This window comes from Poromitra crassiceps, assembly GCF_964638095.1.
Source record: "Poromitra crassiceps genome assembly, chromosome: 25".
Lineage (NCBI taxonomy): Eukaryota > Metazoa > Chordata > Actinopteri > Beryciformes > Melamphaidae > Poromitra > Poromitra crassiceps.
The window spans coordinates 17,893,599-17,911,556 of record NC_139649.1 but is presented as its reverse complement, the minus strand read 5'-3'; the positions used below and the strand labels follow the sequence as shown (position 1 = coordinate 17,911,556).

Here is a 17,958-nt window from a genome sequence, read left to right as displayed (position 1 = left end):
TCGTTGTTTTCGGCCGACTACTTTCAATTTAAATGGTTAAACGGTTGGTAAACATGCTTGTCCGACGTATCTAGCCTTTCTTCTGTGTTTGTTTTATGTAGTGTTAGCTAGCTAATAACGTTTGTTTGTCTGTCAAACTCGCTGTTTTTTTGCAGAGTCGTTAACGTTACAGACAGAGTAACCTCGCGTCACCAGGCTCTTCTCGGCGAGAAAGAGCCTGGTACAGACAGAGCTACTGACGCCAAGTCAATTTAATTTAGCTTCAAGTCTACTCTAGTCTGGTCCAACAGGTAAATTAGCTAGTCTGGTCTCCACTAACGTTAGTGAAAGTGTTGTTATGAATGATATTAAACAACAACACAACACGGACGAACCATTTTTGTCTTCTTTGTCTGTTTTTGTCTTCAACACGTCAGTTTGTGCCGTCCACCGCCATTATAATGTGTGGTCCTCAGGGGTACCCGGAAGTAAATGTAAACATCCCCGCTGATTTGGTCTATTACAAGTGACACTTCCTCCAGCCCCTCCTACTCGTCCAGACAGCAGCAGCTCAACGCTAACTTAGCTCCAGTCCATAAGTGCTACAAGGCAATGCATAGAGTGCCTAGAGGCAGATTATTTTGTATTTACGTTTTTGTTACACCGGTGAGAAGGTGTTCACTAAAGATCTGCAGGGCCCAGTTCTACAAAGCACCTTAGGTTAAGATTTCCCTTAGAGTCAGAGTTAAGGTGTCCATAAAATAGAATCGGCTGCACAAAACACCCTTAAATATTCTCCATAAGGTTAAACATTTTAAGGAAAACATAAGCACAAGATTTAAGGGTGTTTTGTGCAGCCAATTCTATTTAATGGAGATTTTAACTCGGACCCTAAGGGAAATCTTAACCTAAGGCTTTAGCTTTTTCTTAAAGAGTGAGAGGGACTCTGCAGATTGAATGGAGTTTGGTAACTCGTTCCACCGCCGAGGAACCACAGAAGAGAAGAGTCTGGTTGGACACTTTGAGCGCCTGGCTGGGGTGGCTGCAGCAGGCGGCGCTCCTTGGCAGGGCGTAGTGGGTGGGAGGGAGGGAGGGTAGACCTGAAGGAGGGAGCTCAGCTTTGCTAGGAGCCGTTTTGGTTGCTCCTTTTGTAAGCGAGCATCAGACTTGATGCAGGCAGCAACTGGGAGCCAGTGGAGGGATATGAACACAACAATGTGAAGAGATCCACACCTGCTAGTGCTATTCCACTCCTTATTTTTATTTATTTATTTATTTATTTATTTATTTATTTATTTATTTATTTATTTATTTATTTATTTATTTATTCATTTTCTCCCCAATTGTACTTGTCCAATCCCCTCTGCCAGGCTGTTGCGGTTGTTGCTCCACCCCCCCTCTCTGTTGGTAGGCAGGAAATATACCACTGTGCTACCCGGGCGCCCAGTGCTGTGACACTCCTTCCCAGCTCTTCTCCCTCCTGCCTCCTTAGTGGTGGAATGACCTTCCTACTCTGAGCAGCAGAGAGCCCATCTTCCATTGTAGGTTGAAAAAAAGGACTCTCTTCAACAGGTGTCACTGAATCATATCCCTTGTCCTCTACTCACTCTAACTGCTCCAGCAAAGTCCATTCTATCTCACTTCTTTCTCCTTTTCTTTTCTAGCACATCTCTTATCTGGTTATTCTGTTGCTCACAGGGACATTTTCAACCAACTGTGGCCCTGAATCTTACATTTGTTGCAACACTGTCATTTTGGCGATCTAGGAATTTAGCCTCTTTATTGCTCTATTATCTCACTACTATAATACGGCGGACAGGCGCTCCGCTCCACACAGCACAATTGCTCAACTGCGCAGCACGAACCGCACAATATATCTAGTTCTTATTCTTATTCTTTTTTTTTTTAATTAACTTTTTATTGACAGATTATTATACATACTTGCATTGTATTGTAGATATGTACTGCCATAGATTTTTTTTTTTATAGACAAATAAAAGAAATAAACAAAACCACAGCAGCCGCAACAGCAGCAACAAAACAAACAAACAAAAACAAAAGACAAACATACAAAACAGGGAGTCGACTTTTCATTATGCATTCATCTTGGATCCAAAAAAATAAAATCTGGCCTAATGGGTGTTATACTGTATATTGAACCCAGCATTCCCATCTTGAGGTAAATTGTTCTACTTTATGATTGATAACAGCAGTTAGTCTTTCCATCTTATATATATCCATCGTAATATTCATCCATTCTTACACTTTAGGGCTTTCCTGTGATAACCACTTCCTGGTGAGAGCTTTTTTACCAGCTACCAGCAATATATTAATCAAATATCTGTCTTCTTTCAACCAGTCTTCCGATATACCGAAATACATTGTTTTGCTATCTAGGGGTATTACACATTCGAAAACATCCTGTATAGCTTCGTGAATCTGTTTCCAATAACCCATGATAACAGGGCAGTCCCAACAGACATGATAGTGATGTGCTATTTGACTTCCACAGTTTTCTTATTCTTATTCTAAGTCACTCTCTACCCAGAGTACTGCTGGTTTTCCATATCAGCTGAGGTGGTTATTTGCTGTTAATTGCAATCACCTTGCATCCTAGGTAAATCAGCCCCTGATTGGATGGAAAGCAGTGGGCTGTTTGAGAGCAACATAACTATACATTTTTTATTTTTTATGTCAATCAAATAAGACTTGATGTAGTGTCACCATATACACACCCACTGCAGAAGCTATTTGGAAGAGCTTTGTCACATGATTTGATCCGTCATGTATTTACATCCAAACTATAACAGTTCAGATACTGAATCGTGGCAAATGTAAATCTAGGTCTGCATCATGCATCTGTGTTAGTCCACATAACTGCATACAGTGAACTTGGTGAACATTTTATTGTGTAGAACTTATTGTGTAGAATTAGATGTCCTAGGGATCCACTATCACTACTGCCATTCAGGTTTTTGCGCCATGTTGTTTTGATAATTGCAAACAAGTTACTATTTTAAAGTGATAATCCACAAGATGGTAATTTTTCTTGATTTTGGCTTCACATTTCTTTTGCACTAAATGTAGGCATTGGCCCAATATACTGTACTACACTATACTCAGTAGTACTACACCTCTTTCTAACTTACTCTATTGATGCATCTCTTCCTCTGCAGCAGAGGATTTCTATTGGCAAACAGGGACCTCTTCATAGGTGTTTAGAACAGCCAATGTAAAAGCCTTCATGGGTATTATCTCAAGCGATAGTAAACCAGACATTTATTTACATGAAGAAGTTGTGTATTATTACTTCAAGTAGTACCCTAGAAGTCGGACCCTTTCAAAATCTAAGTAAGTAAAAGGTAGTTACCGAGTCCCCAGAGCATCCAATATTGGCGGCTGCCTGCCACTGAACTCCTGTAGAGAGGCGGCACATCCACTAAAATGTGAACATATTCTACCAAATATTGCTTTTAAATGACGTCTAACCGTGCCCCATGGAAAAGTGAGAGGGTGATTAAGGCTGTTACCTGTCCTTGACTCCAGAGCTTCACTGCTGCTTAAGTCACGCACGCATGTTTAATGACCCTTTGCCAAGTCATGTGCAGGAAGTACATTAGAGTAATGAAGGCTGTGTGTGTCATTCACAGCTGACGAGCGCTTAAAGCACTGTGCTTCTCAAACTTTTTCACATCAAGGACTCCTTAACTGACACTAATTAGACCACGGACCCCCATTTGGTAAGAGTTTGTCCCAGGGGCCCCCAAGCATCTGATATGCTTTGTTTTATTATAGAAATTGTATGAAACCCATGACCAAAATAGTCATACATTCTGTCATTGTGTTACTTATGGATGGAATTTTGCTGTGGAACCCCCTGGAACCCCCTAAAGGACCCATTGGGGGTCCCCCGGACCCCACTTTGAGAAGTACTGGTGTAAACATCTGCATGGACACAAATGCTTTCCTGGCGATTGTTCAATATAAATCGGGTGCTATTGCCACCTAAATAGCAGTGCAAGGCACCTCGAGCTTGGAATCCTCCCCTGTGCCGTGGTGCTGCGAGAGGCAGAGCTAAATGACAAGTTGGGTCTGCTTGTGGTTTGGTCCCTCGAATGTTTTACCAGCGTCGACCTGTTTCTGCCACGGTCTAATTGGCTGTTTTGCGAGCGGTTGGGTGTCTAAAGTTTAAAGTGGTCTGTGTTGTCTTTCCCCCCTCGTCCTCCAGAGAGCAACGTCCTGCAGAGTCCTGTCTTCACCAAGCAGCCGGGCAGCATTGTGTATCCTGTGGACTCCCTGGAGAGGAACAGAGAGGTGGTGTTCAGCTGTGAAGCCCAGGGAAGCCCACCTCCTGTCTACCGGTGAGAATACGCAGCCCGCTCGCCACAATCAAATGTCGCCATTGTACGTTTGTGGAAACCACGGAATGTAAAATATGAACATTTCTCGATGAGAATACGCTGCATATCATGTTTTTAGATACGCGATTACCGTATCTAGAAACGTGATACAAGTCATTGAGTCCAGTGACTTGTCTCATGTTGAAGTATGTCGCTGGCGCCTAAAGGGGGAAAGGGGTGGAATTGGTGGACCTGTCGTGTCCCCAGCTTGAGAGCGCCAGTTCTTTGGGTTTTAAACCCAACCCAAACCATAACCCTAACCTTAACCCAAGTTGCTTTATTTGCCTAAACGGTGTAGTTTTATTTGCGTTTAACGTTGGAAAGGCAGCAAGGTTTTCTGATTAGCCGACATTTTGTTTGAAATTTACGTTGCTATTGTACATATCGCTGGTTCTGAGACATGTAAAGTGCAATGTTTTATTCTGATGATTGGGTTGGAATACGATTTGAGCGCTTCATCTGCACACCATTCCTCCCCCTCTGTACTTCCTTTACTCCCACTCATGTGTCAACACCTCAATGCTTCTATTTTAGACTCCTCATCTGCATTGTAGGTATCTTAATGATACCGCTATGAATGATCTGCACTAGGAAGCGTTGAACATTGGCAGATCCAAATAGCAACGAGTTGTAACTGTAAAAAATGTGAACTTCAATAACCAGAAATCCTGTAAGGTGACATCAGTAAACAGCACACTAATGTTGTTTACCAGTCCGGTGGCCGGTCTGTGTTGCTTTATACCAAAGGGATGAGACAAAAGGTCTAACGTTGATGAGTCCAGCTTTCTCTGGACGTAGCACTGCTCACTGCTGTTTAGGAGACACAATGTAATTACGTCAAACAGGGCAAATGTCCGGCGTCTCCATGAGGACAGGTGGGAGTCGGGACGTTCTCCTCTGATGTAGCCCCACTTTGTGATTTAAGGCAGGTGTTTTTTTTTTACTAAAAGTCTTGCGTAGTGCAGCTTTAACAATCCCTCCAACTTAAAAATAGACATCAAAATCAGAATGTGGTCGAAGGATCTCAAAAAGATAAGAAGCCTTTAGAAGTTAAGATGAACCATTCGTGACATAGTGGTATCATGATAAACTAAATAATAACAGACACATGAATTTGTAACTTTCTTGTTGCAAACATGTTTCATGTTTCAACCCCCCCCCCCCTCTTTTAACCTTAAAAGATCTAAAAGATCAACCCTAAATCAGAGTTCACTTTTGATCTCAGACATACACGCTCCAAAGCTAGAAACCAGCACATTTTGTTTTAATCTGTGACCAAACCTGAAGCTGTCCCACTGACAGTGATTTTGTGGACTTATAATGTTTCAATCATGAGAGACTAGAATGAAAGTTCACAATAACTTTAATGATACAACAAAACAATATGAAGGTTTGGCGTATGGCTCCATGATGACGCTCCTTCAACGATGATGAAAGGAGGGCGTCAGCAATGCGTAGAATAGAAAGCCCCCCATGGGGAATCGCTCTGGAGCCATGACGTTGGTGGTGGCAGGGGAGGAGGTGGGGCAAAACGACCGGAACGACAGCGACTGCAGAGGAGAACATATCGGTAAGAATCCAACCCACATAATAAAATACAGCACTTCAAATACTCTCGACCGCTTTGGATTATTGGTTCAGCAGCAAAGTGAGGGGAAGGAAATGGCTTGAACCCATTGGCTATTGATAGCGTGGATAACTGATTGGATAGGAAAGGGGTATGAATGAGACTGGCCGTGGATAGCTGAATGAATAGGCAGGAATATGAATGGACAGGGCGTGGCAAGTAGTCTACATGATTGAAATTAGTCTGAGACTACTTGTTTGAGTGTTTACATCCAAATGCACTTTATTTCATTGTAGTGTTAACAGTTATGGACCAGATATGGAGAAAGTTTCCCTGTAATATCATATTACTATTGTCTTCATGTCTTTGTATTCAGTCACTTTCAATGAAACAGCTCCAGGGTTTGTCTCATGATGGCGGCATGAAGAGAGTCTCGGCGTGCCGCAATCTGAATCTAGTTGTCTGAACCCTAGTTCTGAACCCTAGTTACGGGCCTGATCAGGATCATAGGAATAAATACATTACATGAATTCTGTTGTGTGGTGGAGTCTCCCTTTCAAAGCCCACCTGGAATGTTTTGCAGTCTTGCCTGCATGTTAAAGGAACACTCCGCCCATTTTCAACCAGCTTTGTATCATTAGAACATCAGTAGTATATCAGAAAACTGTAAACTGTTTTGAAGTCTGTCATTTAATTTGACAGTTATTGAGTGTTAAAGTGTGGACCAGTGACATCACTGGTCCACACTAACTCAAATTAATAACTCATTAACTCAAATCAACTCTCAATAACTGTCAAACTATTCATCATTCATCTAGTTTGACAGTTATTGAGAGTTGATTTGAGTTAATGAGTTATTAATTTGAGTTAGTGTGGGCAGAGTGTTCCTTTAAGCTCTGCTCAAATCTTATTCTGCTGTGGGGAGTGCAAAGAACCATTGACTAGACCCCCTCTCCATTTCTTCCTTGTATGGATCATTAGTCTATTGGTCTAAGGTTGGTGTGTTGCAGGATCTCTGCCAAGTAAAGGTTCAAATCATTCATGTTTGCTCACTGAATTGCTGGGATGAGATGTGGAAGGATTGGTACATTTAATACTTTGAATTGAGTCAGCTGTCAAGGTCTCTGTCAGCACTGCCAGAGCAATCTAGTAAGAGAGAGTGACACGAGTGGAGGTCCAAAATGTGTCACTCAGTAGCCAATGAATAGCCAGGAAGGAGGCTCGCACTACGTTTGAATGCTACAATAAAGCTGATAATATACAATTTGATTCTTTAAACGTCGGACCCTTTCAAAGTACATCACAAACTGTCCATTTTGCTGCAACTCGACAACAGCGCTGCTTAATCCAGAACCTTACTTCCCGGGAACCCTTGAGAGTAAAAAACGGGTCCATTGGAGTGAATGGAGATGTCACAACTCTTCTATTATACGGTTCTGAGCGCCGTCGTCGCCGCCTCCTAAAGATGTCTTCCACTGAGCAGACAGCAGCTAAATCATGTTCAAAGTTCATTCATTCCACAGCGCACAACTGGATACTGTGAGGGGTTGACCTGCAGTGTTTGGATTGGATGCCACCAGCACTAAGCTAAGCTTTGTGTTTAGTCTACAGAAAACCTGGCCTCAGGGGGGGATAAAGGGCCCGATCTGTATTTTGGAAAAGCTTGTAAATATAATTTGAAATGAAACGGATGAAAAAATGCGACCTACAAAATGGAAAACAAGGGTTAAGAAAAGAAACAGAGCGTCTAACATTCCCAGCCTCATAAGCCAGATGGCCGGGTATTATGCCACTGTGTACACGGCCTGTTGTAACATGATTGCATAAAGCATGTGCCTAACAAATGGAACTGCTGTTGTGGTCTCCTCGCTAGCATAAATCATTATAAATAGAATTATTAAATAATCTTGTTTCCATGTATTTGATGTAATCTACAGTGCCGCGCCGTACTTCGATTGGAGGAGGATATGCGGTGACACGATCATGCATCTGAAGACACATTTGGAAATCCTCTAACATTTTGTCTAGCATCTGTCTCAATTTTCCAGTGTTAGCGCACACATTCCGCCTAAATTAGAATATCAGATATCAACAAAGTTGTTGGATAAAGTGACAAAAGTTGCCGTGGGCCATTCAGTTTGTCACAAAAGCACAGCGGCAGTTCTTGGTTAAGTCACCGGTGACCCCTGTCTTCATCCATAGGGTGAGTGTGGACCCTGTGGAGGATTACAAGTAGCTGGGAGTGTACATAGACAATAAACTGGACTGGGGCAGAGAACACTGAAGCCCTCTACAAGAAGGGCCGAAGCCGTCTACCTTCTGAGAAGGCTGAGGTCCTTCAACATCTGCCGGACAATGTTGAGGATGTTTTATGAGTCTGTGGTGTCCAGTGCGTTCCTGTTTGCTCTCGTGTGCTGGGGCAGCAGGCTGAGGGCAGCGGACGCCATCAGACTCGACAAACGGATCTGCAAGGCCACGGACGTTGTGGGGCTGGAGCTGGGCTCTCTGACAGCAGTGTCAGAGGATGCAGTCCAAGTTACCTTCCACACCTGCACAACGTCTCCCACCCACTCCATGACGTGCTGGTCAAGCACAGGAGCACTGATTCCACCCAGATGCACCACAGAGGTCCTCAGGAAGTCATTCCTGCCTGCCTTTAAAGCTTAATTTATACTTATTAGAAAGTGTCGCTCAGCACATGGTCGCAGACGAAAAATAAAGTGTCGCTCATGTTGCTGCATTTATGCTTCTCTCCTCGGCGCAACGGTCACGTGACGCTAGAGACAGAGGGAGGCAGAGAACTAGTGCCGACAGCCAAGAGAGGGAATGCTGTCAGTGAACCCACATCGGAGGCAACATGTAACTGCAGCCGCATATAACAACACACAACTACACAATCACCTCCTCTCTCTCTGGGAAGTTGGTCACGGTGTTCTTTGTGATTTACACGAAGTCATACATCAAGGACATGCTGATACAAATAGCGGGGACACGTTCATTCATTTCATTTCAGCGAAAACTAAAACAAGGAAGTCACGCGCAGCCCGTCTATATAGCCAATCACACTTGCGCGACATTATGTGACGTAGTCAGCGACACTAGACATTTCACCAGGTAGCAGACACTGCTCGCCGACACTTGAAAGGGTCGACTCAAGTCCTCATTTCTGTCGGCGACCGTTTCAAAAGTGTCGGCAGACAAAGCATAAATTGGGCTTAACTCCTCTCTCAGAGCGTCAGACACTCTCTGAGTCGGTCAATAGTATAGCCTCAGACTTACTCCACATCTACAAATCAAAAACCCACTTTTATCATGTTTACCTGATCTGTGCAATGAAACAATGTGCAATTCTGCTAAATATTGCAATTTGTGCAATAATCAATGTGAAAAATCCACATTGTTACAGTTCATTTTACTAACTGGAACTTACTTTTACTCTCATTACTATTTCTAGCATCCCTCGCCACGCCTGCTGAACTGGCAGTGCTCATTCCTATCTCGTCATTATTATTGAAGGCAAGACGAACTTCTTCTTTGACAACAGCGCTGCAGCCATGATGCTGCTATTAGCCTTGGCTTAATTTCTTATCAATGTAAGTTCTTTGGTGCAAATCAGATGACGTACAAATATACAAACATATTTAGAACCTTTTCGTAGAACGGCAACAGTTATTCAGGTCGGAAAACTGACTGGAGAGGAGGGGCTTCAATCCGGCTTCCCACCCGCAACACGGCCAATTGTGTCCAGGAACGTCCGACCAAGCTGGACGTACCGCTACCGGGAATTGAACCTCTGGCTCTCCGCGCCGGTAGACGAGTATACTTTTACCTCTACACACTACAAGACACCCCATAATTAATATACATCAAACATTTTCCAGGCTCAATTAACTATTTCGTATGATGTTTTAGAAAGTCAGAAATAAAGCATTGAGCGTCTGTCAGTGCAATCTTTCACAGCATTTGGTATTCAAGCTGTCGCTCGATTAAAACCTTTAAATATGGATGTACCGCTCGGTCGCTCTGAGCAATTACAGCCATGAATGGGGGCTGCTTTCATATTTGATGGGATGCCTCTTCAGAAACAAATGCATCAGCCAGAGGCAGCCGCTACTGGAGCCTGATGCCGCGGCTCGGAGCATAATTTCTACCAATGTCCATTCTGTCTTTCATGCTCGAGTCTGACTGTAAAATATGGATGTGGATTTTTGTTTGTTCCACTTCAGCTGCAAATGAATCACCGCCGTAGTCCTGTGAGATTGTGCCCCACCCCAGACTCCACTCCATTGTGTGTGGTAATAAGGCTCTTGAGAGCGCGCACTTACTTCTGACTGAACTGGAGAAGGGCCATGAAGGACCATTGTGTCTACACACAGTGTGTCTATTAAAAGAAGAAGTCTGTGGAGACACATTGTGAATGGTGCAACCCCCCGGCCCGCAAAAATATGATGCGGTGTATTTACAGTCCACCAAGGGTAAACAATACACAGTCTTACATCGTTTTTCTCATGTGCTGTAAGAAGCTGTTGCTTATAACTTTATGATGAAGGGGCGTCGTAGTGGGGGGGGGGGGGGGGGGGGGCCCTGGGGGGGCCCTGGAATTTCAAAAGATGCGTGAGAGACATGGATCAAGAGAGGAAGGGGCCCACACACAGAGACTGCTCATGTATAGGGCCCAGAACTGTGTGCTACATCCCACTGACCACAAGGGCTGCAGCACTGAGCATGTCATGTAATTATGATTCTCTGCAACAAGATGCAGCAAATTGCTCTATTCTATATTATAATTATGCTACTGTATGATGTTTTATGATTGTGTTTCTATATCATAGAAACACAAAACCACAATAATAACACATCACCACGGTGTTTCCTCAGAAATGTGTTATCTATCTATCTATCTAAATTTGGCAATGTGGGCTCTGTTCTCGGTTTCAATTTTTGTCCCACTGATGATGTCATAAATCACTGATGTCATCAGTGATGTCATAAGAGCTTAACAAGGAGTTAAGATAGGAGTACACACAAAACAGCTTTGCTCAACTACTGTATACTGTACAAAAAGGCTCCAGCAAAAGCCCCCCCTTTTTATATGAAAGCTGCCTACTTTTTCCAAATGAAACAATGCAATGTGCTTTTCCCAGCTCTGAACCTGAGGGGGAAAAAAGTAGAAGGAAATTTCACTTCTCTCCAAAGAAATAATCAACTGCTAAATCACCTTGGACCCTAATCAAATGCGCATTGTCCCGAGAAGAGATAAAATGCTCCTTTCATGCCTGCTTATCTGTAAAGTATTTTTCTCTTCTTCTTTTTTGTGCTTTGATGGCTATACATCACTGATAATAAATAAATATATCCAAGCTCTTTTTGCCTCAGCTGAAGCTTTAAACCATCTTTCTGAAATGACTGATTTTCTTCCCAAATGTGTTCCTTATAATAAGCGGTCGATCTGTGTGGAGAGATTGGTGAATCTTTTGCCATTTTAAGTGAATTATACCCTTCGTTGAGCACCTCTAACACCGATGATAATCATGTGGACGAGTCTAGAATGTACAAGGTGTGAAGGCAAGGCTACAGGCATTTGTTTTAATTGTGGCAGCATAATGATTAAGCTGCATTTTTATGCAGTTTGACTGGGGCCTGGCAAGATGGATGGCCTGCACTGCTATCTATTGGCGGGAAGGAAAGTACCGTAAAGTCCTTTGGCACCACAACGGTTTGCTGCTGCTTAGATTAACGCTAAGCCGGAGGGCATGATGTCATGATCTCAGGGTGTGATCTCATGATCTCAGGGTGTGATCACATGATCTCAGGCCTCTCTCCATCTTTTATTCCTTTCCTGTTGAAAAACAATCAAATGGATGCACAAGTCGCATTCTCCTCATTCCAGTTTGGAGTGCATTAGAGGGCATTAATTAAGATTACATTAAAAAGCAAAAAAAAAAAAAGAGAGTTAATTTCATAATGTTCATTTCTCTCCATTTATTTTAGGTGGAAACTGAACGGCACAGTGGTCAGTCCCACATCTGGCTCCCACTACAGCCTGTCTGGAGGCAACCTCCGAATCAGCCATCTGAACAAAGACCAAGATGCTGGAACGTATCAGTGCCTCGCCTCCAACTCTTTCGGGACCATTGTCAGCCGAGTGGCCAGTCTAACCTTTGCATGTGAGTCTCGGCTATTTCTCTCTTTTTCTCTTGTCTCTCTGAGCAAACTGTAGTGGCTTCAGAGCCTCCACTGTGAGAGAGAGGGATGTGCCACAAAAGATATGGAAGTGGCACGCTAGGATAGCTTGATAGCGTGATCCACATGGAAACGTCTCTCTGGGGAGCTGCAGCTCCCTGTGCACCGACTGCAGTTCACTCTGGCAGGGTGCGAGTCATCGCGGCTGAAACACGAATCATTGCGGATCAAACATGAAGCTAACAAAAACCTGATGTAAAACTCAAAAGGAGGTTTCAATATGGTGAATGGCAGTCAAAACAGCTACTAGTGATGGCTTCCAATGGCCACCAGACAACAACTAAGAAACAGCAAAACTGACAAACATCCCAAGATTATGAATTTGCACCATCAGTTTTGCAGATTAATGCTTTATAATGACCCCCCCCCCCCCCCGTATATAACACAAGGATAGATTGGTTGGTGGACCTTGATAGGTCTAACTGACAGCCTCTGGACCTCATGTTCCTTCTTAAGCAAGAGGAAGTCAATAAGGGCCTATGTGCCAGTTATCGGACAAGCATAAATGATGACAATAAACAGTGGGTGAGTGATCGCCTGCTCAGATTGGATTGGTCCCGCGTTTGGGGACAAGGCCGCCAATATGTCTCAGGCCGCTCGTTTAGTCCCCCGGACCGGTGGCAGGCAGGTCCTCGGCACGGACAATCCGATTCCGCTACTGGATTTCCGCTGTCACGCGATGACACTTCCATCAATTGCTGGGCTCTGACCTTACCAGCCTTCAGTTGTTGTCACACATGTATGACCGAGTGTCATCTATCTTCTTTATGACTCTGGGTATAGCTTAATTAACTCGGCGCCATGATTGAATGGCGAGGGTTCAAGAGAATAATTTAAACGGCGACTGGTGTTATTAGAGAGTGTCACCCTTTTTTTTTGCGTGTAGAATTCTAAGTGAACCAGAACGCATGAATTCTTTCTCCTCGGAGGGCAAAATGGCGGCCACCACCAGAGAAGTTCAAATGCAGGCAGAGATTAGGACCCAGTGTTTCAGCAGCACCTGCCATATTTCTCTACCGCAAAGAAAGTGACCTTTTGGTGGTAATTATTTTTCTGCTTAATTTAACTTTTGATGCAGGACAGATTTTGAGCCTACTCGCACCTTTGCCCAATGGTAATTATAGCTGTCAGAACGGAAACGGAAAGTAGACATTTGAAGATATAAAATTGTGAGACTTTATCACCAGCCTGAAAGGTCTAAAGTCAAAGGAGAACGGCGCCGCGTCTATGTGCCGACAGGCCGCAGTGCCGACAGGTCGCAATGCCGATAGCCCACAAGCAGAACCAGCTGAGCGAGGCGGCGTGCAGCGTGTCGGTGGAGCTAACCTCTCCCAGCGCCCACGCCAAACCTAACCTCCCCCCATGCCTAAACCTAACCTCCCCCAGACCCTAACCCAAAACCTAACCTCTCCCAGCCCCCACGCCAAACCTAACCTCCCCCCATGCCTAAACCTAACCTTCCCCAGACCCTAACCCAAAACCTAACCTCTCCCACCCCCACGCCAAACCTAACCTCCCCCCATGCCTAAACCTAACCTCCCCCAGACCCTAACCCAAAACCTAACCTCTCCCACCCCCACGCCAAACCTAACCTCCCCCCATGCCTAAACCTAACCTCCCCCAGACCCTAACCCAAAACCTAACCTCTCCCACCCCCACGCCAAACCTAACCTCCCCCCATGCCTAAACCTAACCTCCCCCAGACCCTAACCCAAAACCTAACCTCTCCCACCCCCACGCCTAAACCTAAGGTCGGCATTGCGGGTGGTCGGCATTGCGGGTGGTCGGCATAGCGGGTGGACCCCCAGGAGAACTACCCCCCCCCCACAATCCAAGTCTGATAGAACTGGCAGAGTGTGTGTGTGTGTGTGTGTGTGTGTGTGTGTGTGTGTGTGTGTGCTTTTAAGGAGAACTAGCCCCAGCCCAAGTCTGATAGGACCTGTTTTTTTATGCATCTTTCTGGGAGAAGCTAGGGAGAGGGGCAGAGTGGGGAGGGTGGGGCAGGGGGGTAATCGACGCTAACGCATGCCATGCGCGGTGTCATTCAGAAGTTTGCCTCAGTGGCTAAGTAAAGCTTAATTTATACTTATTAGAAAGTGTCGCTCAGCACATGGTCGCAGACGAAAAAGAAAGTGTCGCTCATGGTGTTGCATTTATACTTCAGTGAATGTTCGCTTCTGTTTAACGGTCACGTGACACTCGAACGCTATTAAATGCTGACAGCCAAGAGAAGAGAGGGAACGCACAGTGAAACCACATCGGAGGCAAGATGTAACGTACTTGACTGCAGCCGCATATAAACGACACACAACTCACCTCCTCTCTCTCTCTGGGAAATGCACAATGTTCTTTGTGATTTTCACGAAGTCATAGATCAAGGACAGGCTGATAAAAATAGCGGAGACACGTTCATTCATTTCAATCGAGTGAAAACCAAAACAAGGAAGTCAAACGCATGCCGACTATATAGCCAATCAGACTTGCGCGATACTATGACGTAGTCAGCGACACTAGACATTTCACCAGGTAGCAGACACTGCTCGCAGACACTTGAAAGTGTCGACTCAAGTCCTCATTTCTGTCGGCGACCGTTTCAAAAGTGTCGGCAGACGAAGCATAAATTGGGCTTAAGGGATAATGTATACTGAGCCAGTGATTACTGTGGAAATAATGACCGACAGGTGAATGATTGAGCCTGACGCGCAGCGGAGGGCTTAATATTCACCTGAAGGTCATTATTTCCAGTAATCACCGGCTCAGTATACATTATCCCGCTTAGAACACGGCCTACAACTAAATCATTCAATAATCTGACAAAAATAATTATTCAAATAGATTTTTTAATAGCGTTTTCAACACAAAGCGGTTTCATTCGTAATTGGCACACAAGACACCACAGCTGCAACTGGTTGGCCTAATTAGTAGCGTCTGCGGACAAAATGCTCTTACCAACTGATTAATCCAGGTGTGGCAGAGCAGCGGTCGGTTGTCGAGAAATAATGACCGGTGAATATTGTTGATTGACCAATCAGAATCGAGTATTCGAGAGAGCCGTGTTCTAACATTAGTTAGTGCTCAGTAACATCATATGCACCGGAGGATACGCTCATGGTGGCTTGGGGAAAAAATTAGGAAGGATGTTTGACTGAGTGATAATTAAATTCTGGAAATATATGTATGTTTTATTCCAGCGCCCTGGTTGTACGTTACTTACTACTATAAACAAACAGGCCTAAGCTAGTAGCATAGCCGCTAAAATTAGCCCAGGCATAACAGCCGTCGCTGGAATAAAATAAGACGTCTTTTCAGAATTGACCAGGTAACATAACGTTATCGTTAGTCCAGCAGCTTCCTCAATGACTTTTCTCCAAGCCATCGCCGCTTTCTTAGATTACTGGATGCCAGGAGATCTGCATACGTTAGGCTGATGCTAGAATGGATCGGCCGAAGGGACCTAACCCCATCTCTGTGATCCTAACCATAACCAACGCTCCGTTGTGACGCGTTTTACGTCATAACAACTGCGGAAGTTCCGCTCGAGACGCGGAATCTGCTCTGAGGGTGGCTGTTATTGTTTATTTTTATTTTTTAAGTATGCGCACATCCAACGAGCCTTAATGAGCCTTAATGACTTGCAGCTGGCTTGGCGGACTTTCTGCAGCCAGAGAATTATCCGTGAAGAAAACAGAGAGAGAAGGTAAACACTGCCAATGTGCTTATATTACCGAAATGATAATGATACAATGTGGGTTGATTATCGGTAAAGCCGACCGGTGATTTCCATTTCTCGTCAGCATACTGAGGGCAAGGGGTCCTGACCGAACGACAGTATTTAACTGGTTGGCAGTGAGAACAGGTTGAACTGGCAGACTGCGGCAAGAATCAAATATAGATGGTTTTAACTTGACAACATAAACATTCTAAATTGCCTTTTAGCTAACTTCTTGTTGCAGTGTTTGCTAATAGCTGACAGGAAATAAGCTAACTTTCAAATTAAGCAATAAGGCCCCCAGAGATCATTGTTTACAGTGTAACCCACAGCTTCACACAATTCGGTGAAAACCGTCCTTTTCTGAAGCTGCCATGTAACCAACTCCCTCTACAGCACTGAGCACAATCACTGACTCCACAGGCTTATTTCTTTTTAGTTGGTCTAATGATTGTAGCATCATAGCCGCTGGACAGCTGCTGGTGTAGCTGAGTCATATGGAAGAGCATGAAAACAACAATCTCATAGTGCAATAACTTTGTTGAATTACAAAATACAATGCTGCTGGTACCTGACTTTTCTAAAAGTTTTATATTCTAATTAAAAATGTTCTTTTATATAAATTACACATAAGGCAAAGAAAATATGTTTTTTTTTTAACCTATTTCAGCCATAAGCAGTCATATTGACCACACAGAATTTCCCAGGGATCTTTTTTTCCGTCTGATTTTTTATTTTATTTTTTAGGTTCTCCTTTGGAATCTAGCGATCAAAGTGACTGCTTATGGCCTTTCTAGGAGTTATGGAATTCTGGCCCTTCTGGTGTTAACTTTAGATGATGGACAGCGAAAACAATAACTGTTTAACACATGTGTAACCAATCAAGGCTAATATAAAACATGGACAGGCCTACATCATTACTTTAAAACAATTGTAACTTTATGAGTTCCCAAGAAGGGTATAGGACTCTTCATACAGTACAACAAATACTGTAGGTAATGATGTACAAATTATGTTTTAAATGTAACCAATGTCATTAGCCTCGTAATAATGTAGCCTACTACTCACTTACAAATATTTGTAATATAAGTATAGTGCGTCATAATGTGTTAACTTAAGGCAGCGTTCACACAGGACATGTGTGAACGCTTTGGAAATCATGTCGAGAGCAGTTCCATTGCGCACAAAACCCAGCACACGTGTGTGCTTTGTTTTGTTTTCCCCTGCAGTTGCGTGCAGTACAGTTTAGGACACAACAATCACACGGATGGTAGCCAGCTGGTTTCGTCTGTTTGATGTTGTTCACTGTGAACATGAAAGCCAGATTATTGCCAATTCTGGGAGCAGCGGAGGTTGAAGATCCCTCTGGGAGGAGAAGAGGTAGGAGAAGTGGAAAAGACGAGCAGCGCGCTTTTCCTCCAAATGTTCAACTTTTTTCAGCTTAAAACGCCCAGAGCGCTCCGCCAAAAAAACTAGACGCTACCAGCATTTAAAATGGCAGGTGCATTCCTTGAAAGAGGAGCGCGCTTAGCGTGTCCTTACATAGAGAATGGATTGCAGAAAGACGCTGGCAGCTCAAATGAGCGCGTTGTGTGTGAACGCCACCTAAGGCTTATAAACATTTGTTTTTCTTAAGGGTTACCAACGATTGTATGTGAAAGGACTGAATCAAATAAAATGTTCGAAATTTTAAAGGGGCTTTCAAATTTAGCTACATCATCATGAATACATTTGCTTGAATATGCTGGGTTGTGTTTTCATTCATGACCTTAATAATGTATTACTTTCAACAAATGATGCAAAAGATGAGTGTCCTCAACAACATTGAGAGCTCAGCATGTTTTTAACCCTCTGGCGCCTAAGCCATGTTTTCCTATTGGAGCGCGTAGGCTTAAGCTTAATTTATACTAACTGCGGAGTGTCCGGTTTTCGCGGAGCGGAGGCTCTGTGCGGCGAGCACGGCGCTCCGCACAAGCTCTGCGGAGGGACTGCACGGAGCTCCGCGCTCCTCTCAAAAAATGTAACTCCGCAGAGCACGCCGCGAGCTCGTGCAGTCAATT

At 44.0% G+C, this 17,958-nt stretch overlaps 1 protein-coding gene across 1 annotated transcript in view; it reads left to right on the top strand.

Annotated features, from left to right (window-relative positions):
- cntn4 (contactin 4) overlaps positions 1-17,958 on the top strand; it is a gene marked incomplete at its 5' end in the record, with an annotated part of 153,140 nt that overhangs the window by 27,143 nt on the left and 108,039 nt on the right. Inside the window, 2 exons of the mRNA XM_083660815.1 lie at positions 4,208-4,340; positions 11,938-12,113. Of these exons, the coding sequence (XP_083516941.1) occupies positions 4,208-4,340; positions 11,938-12,113 (309 nt within the window). The remainder of the gene's footprint in view (positions 1-4,207; positions 4,341-11,937; positions 12,114-17,958) is intronic.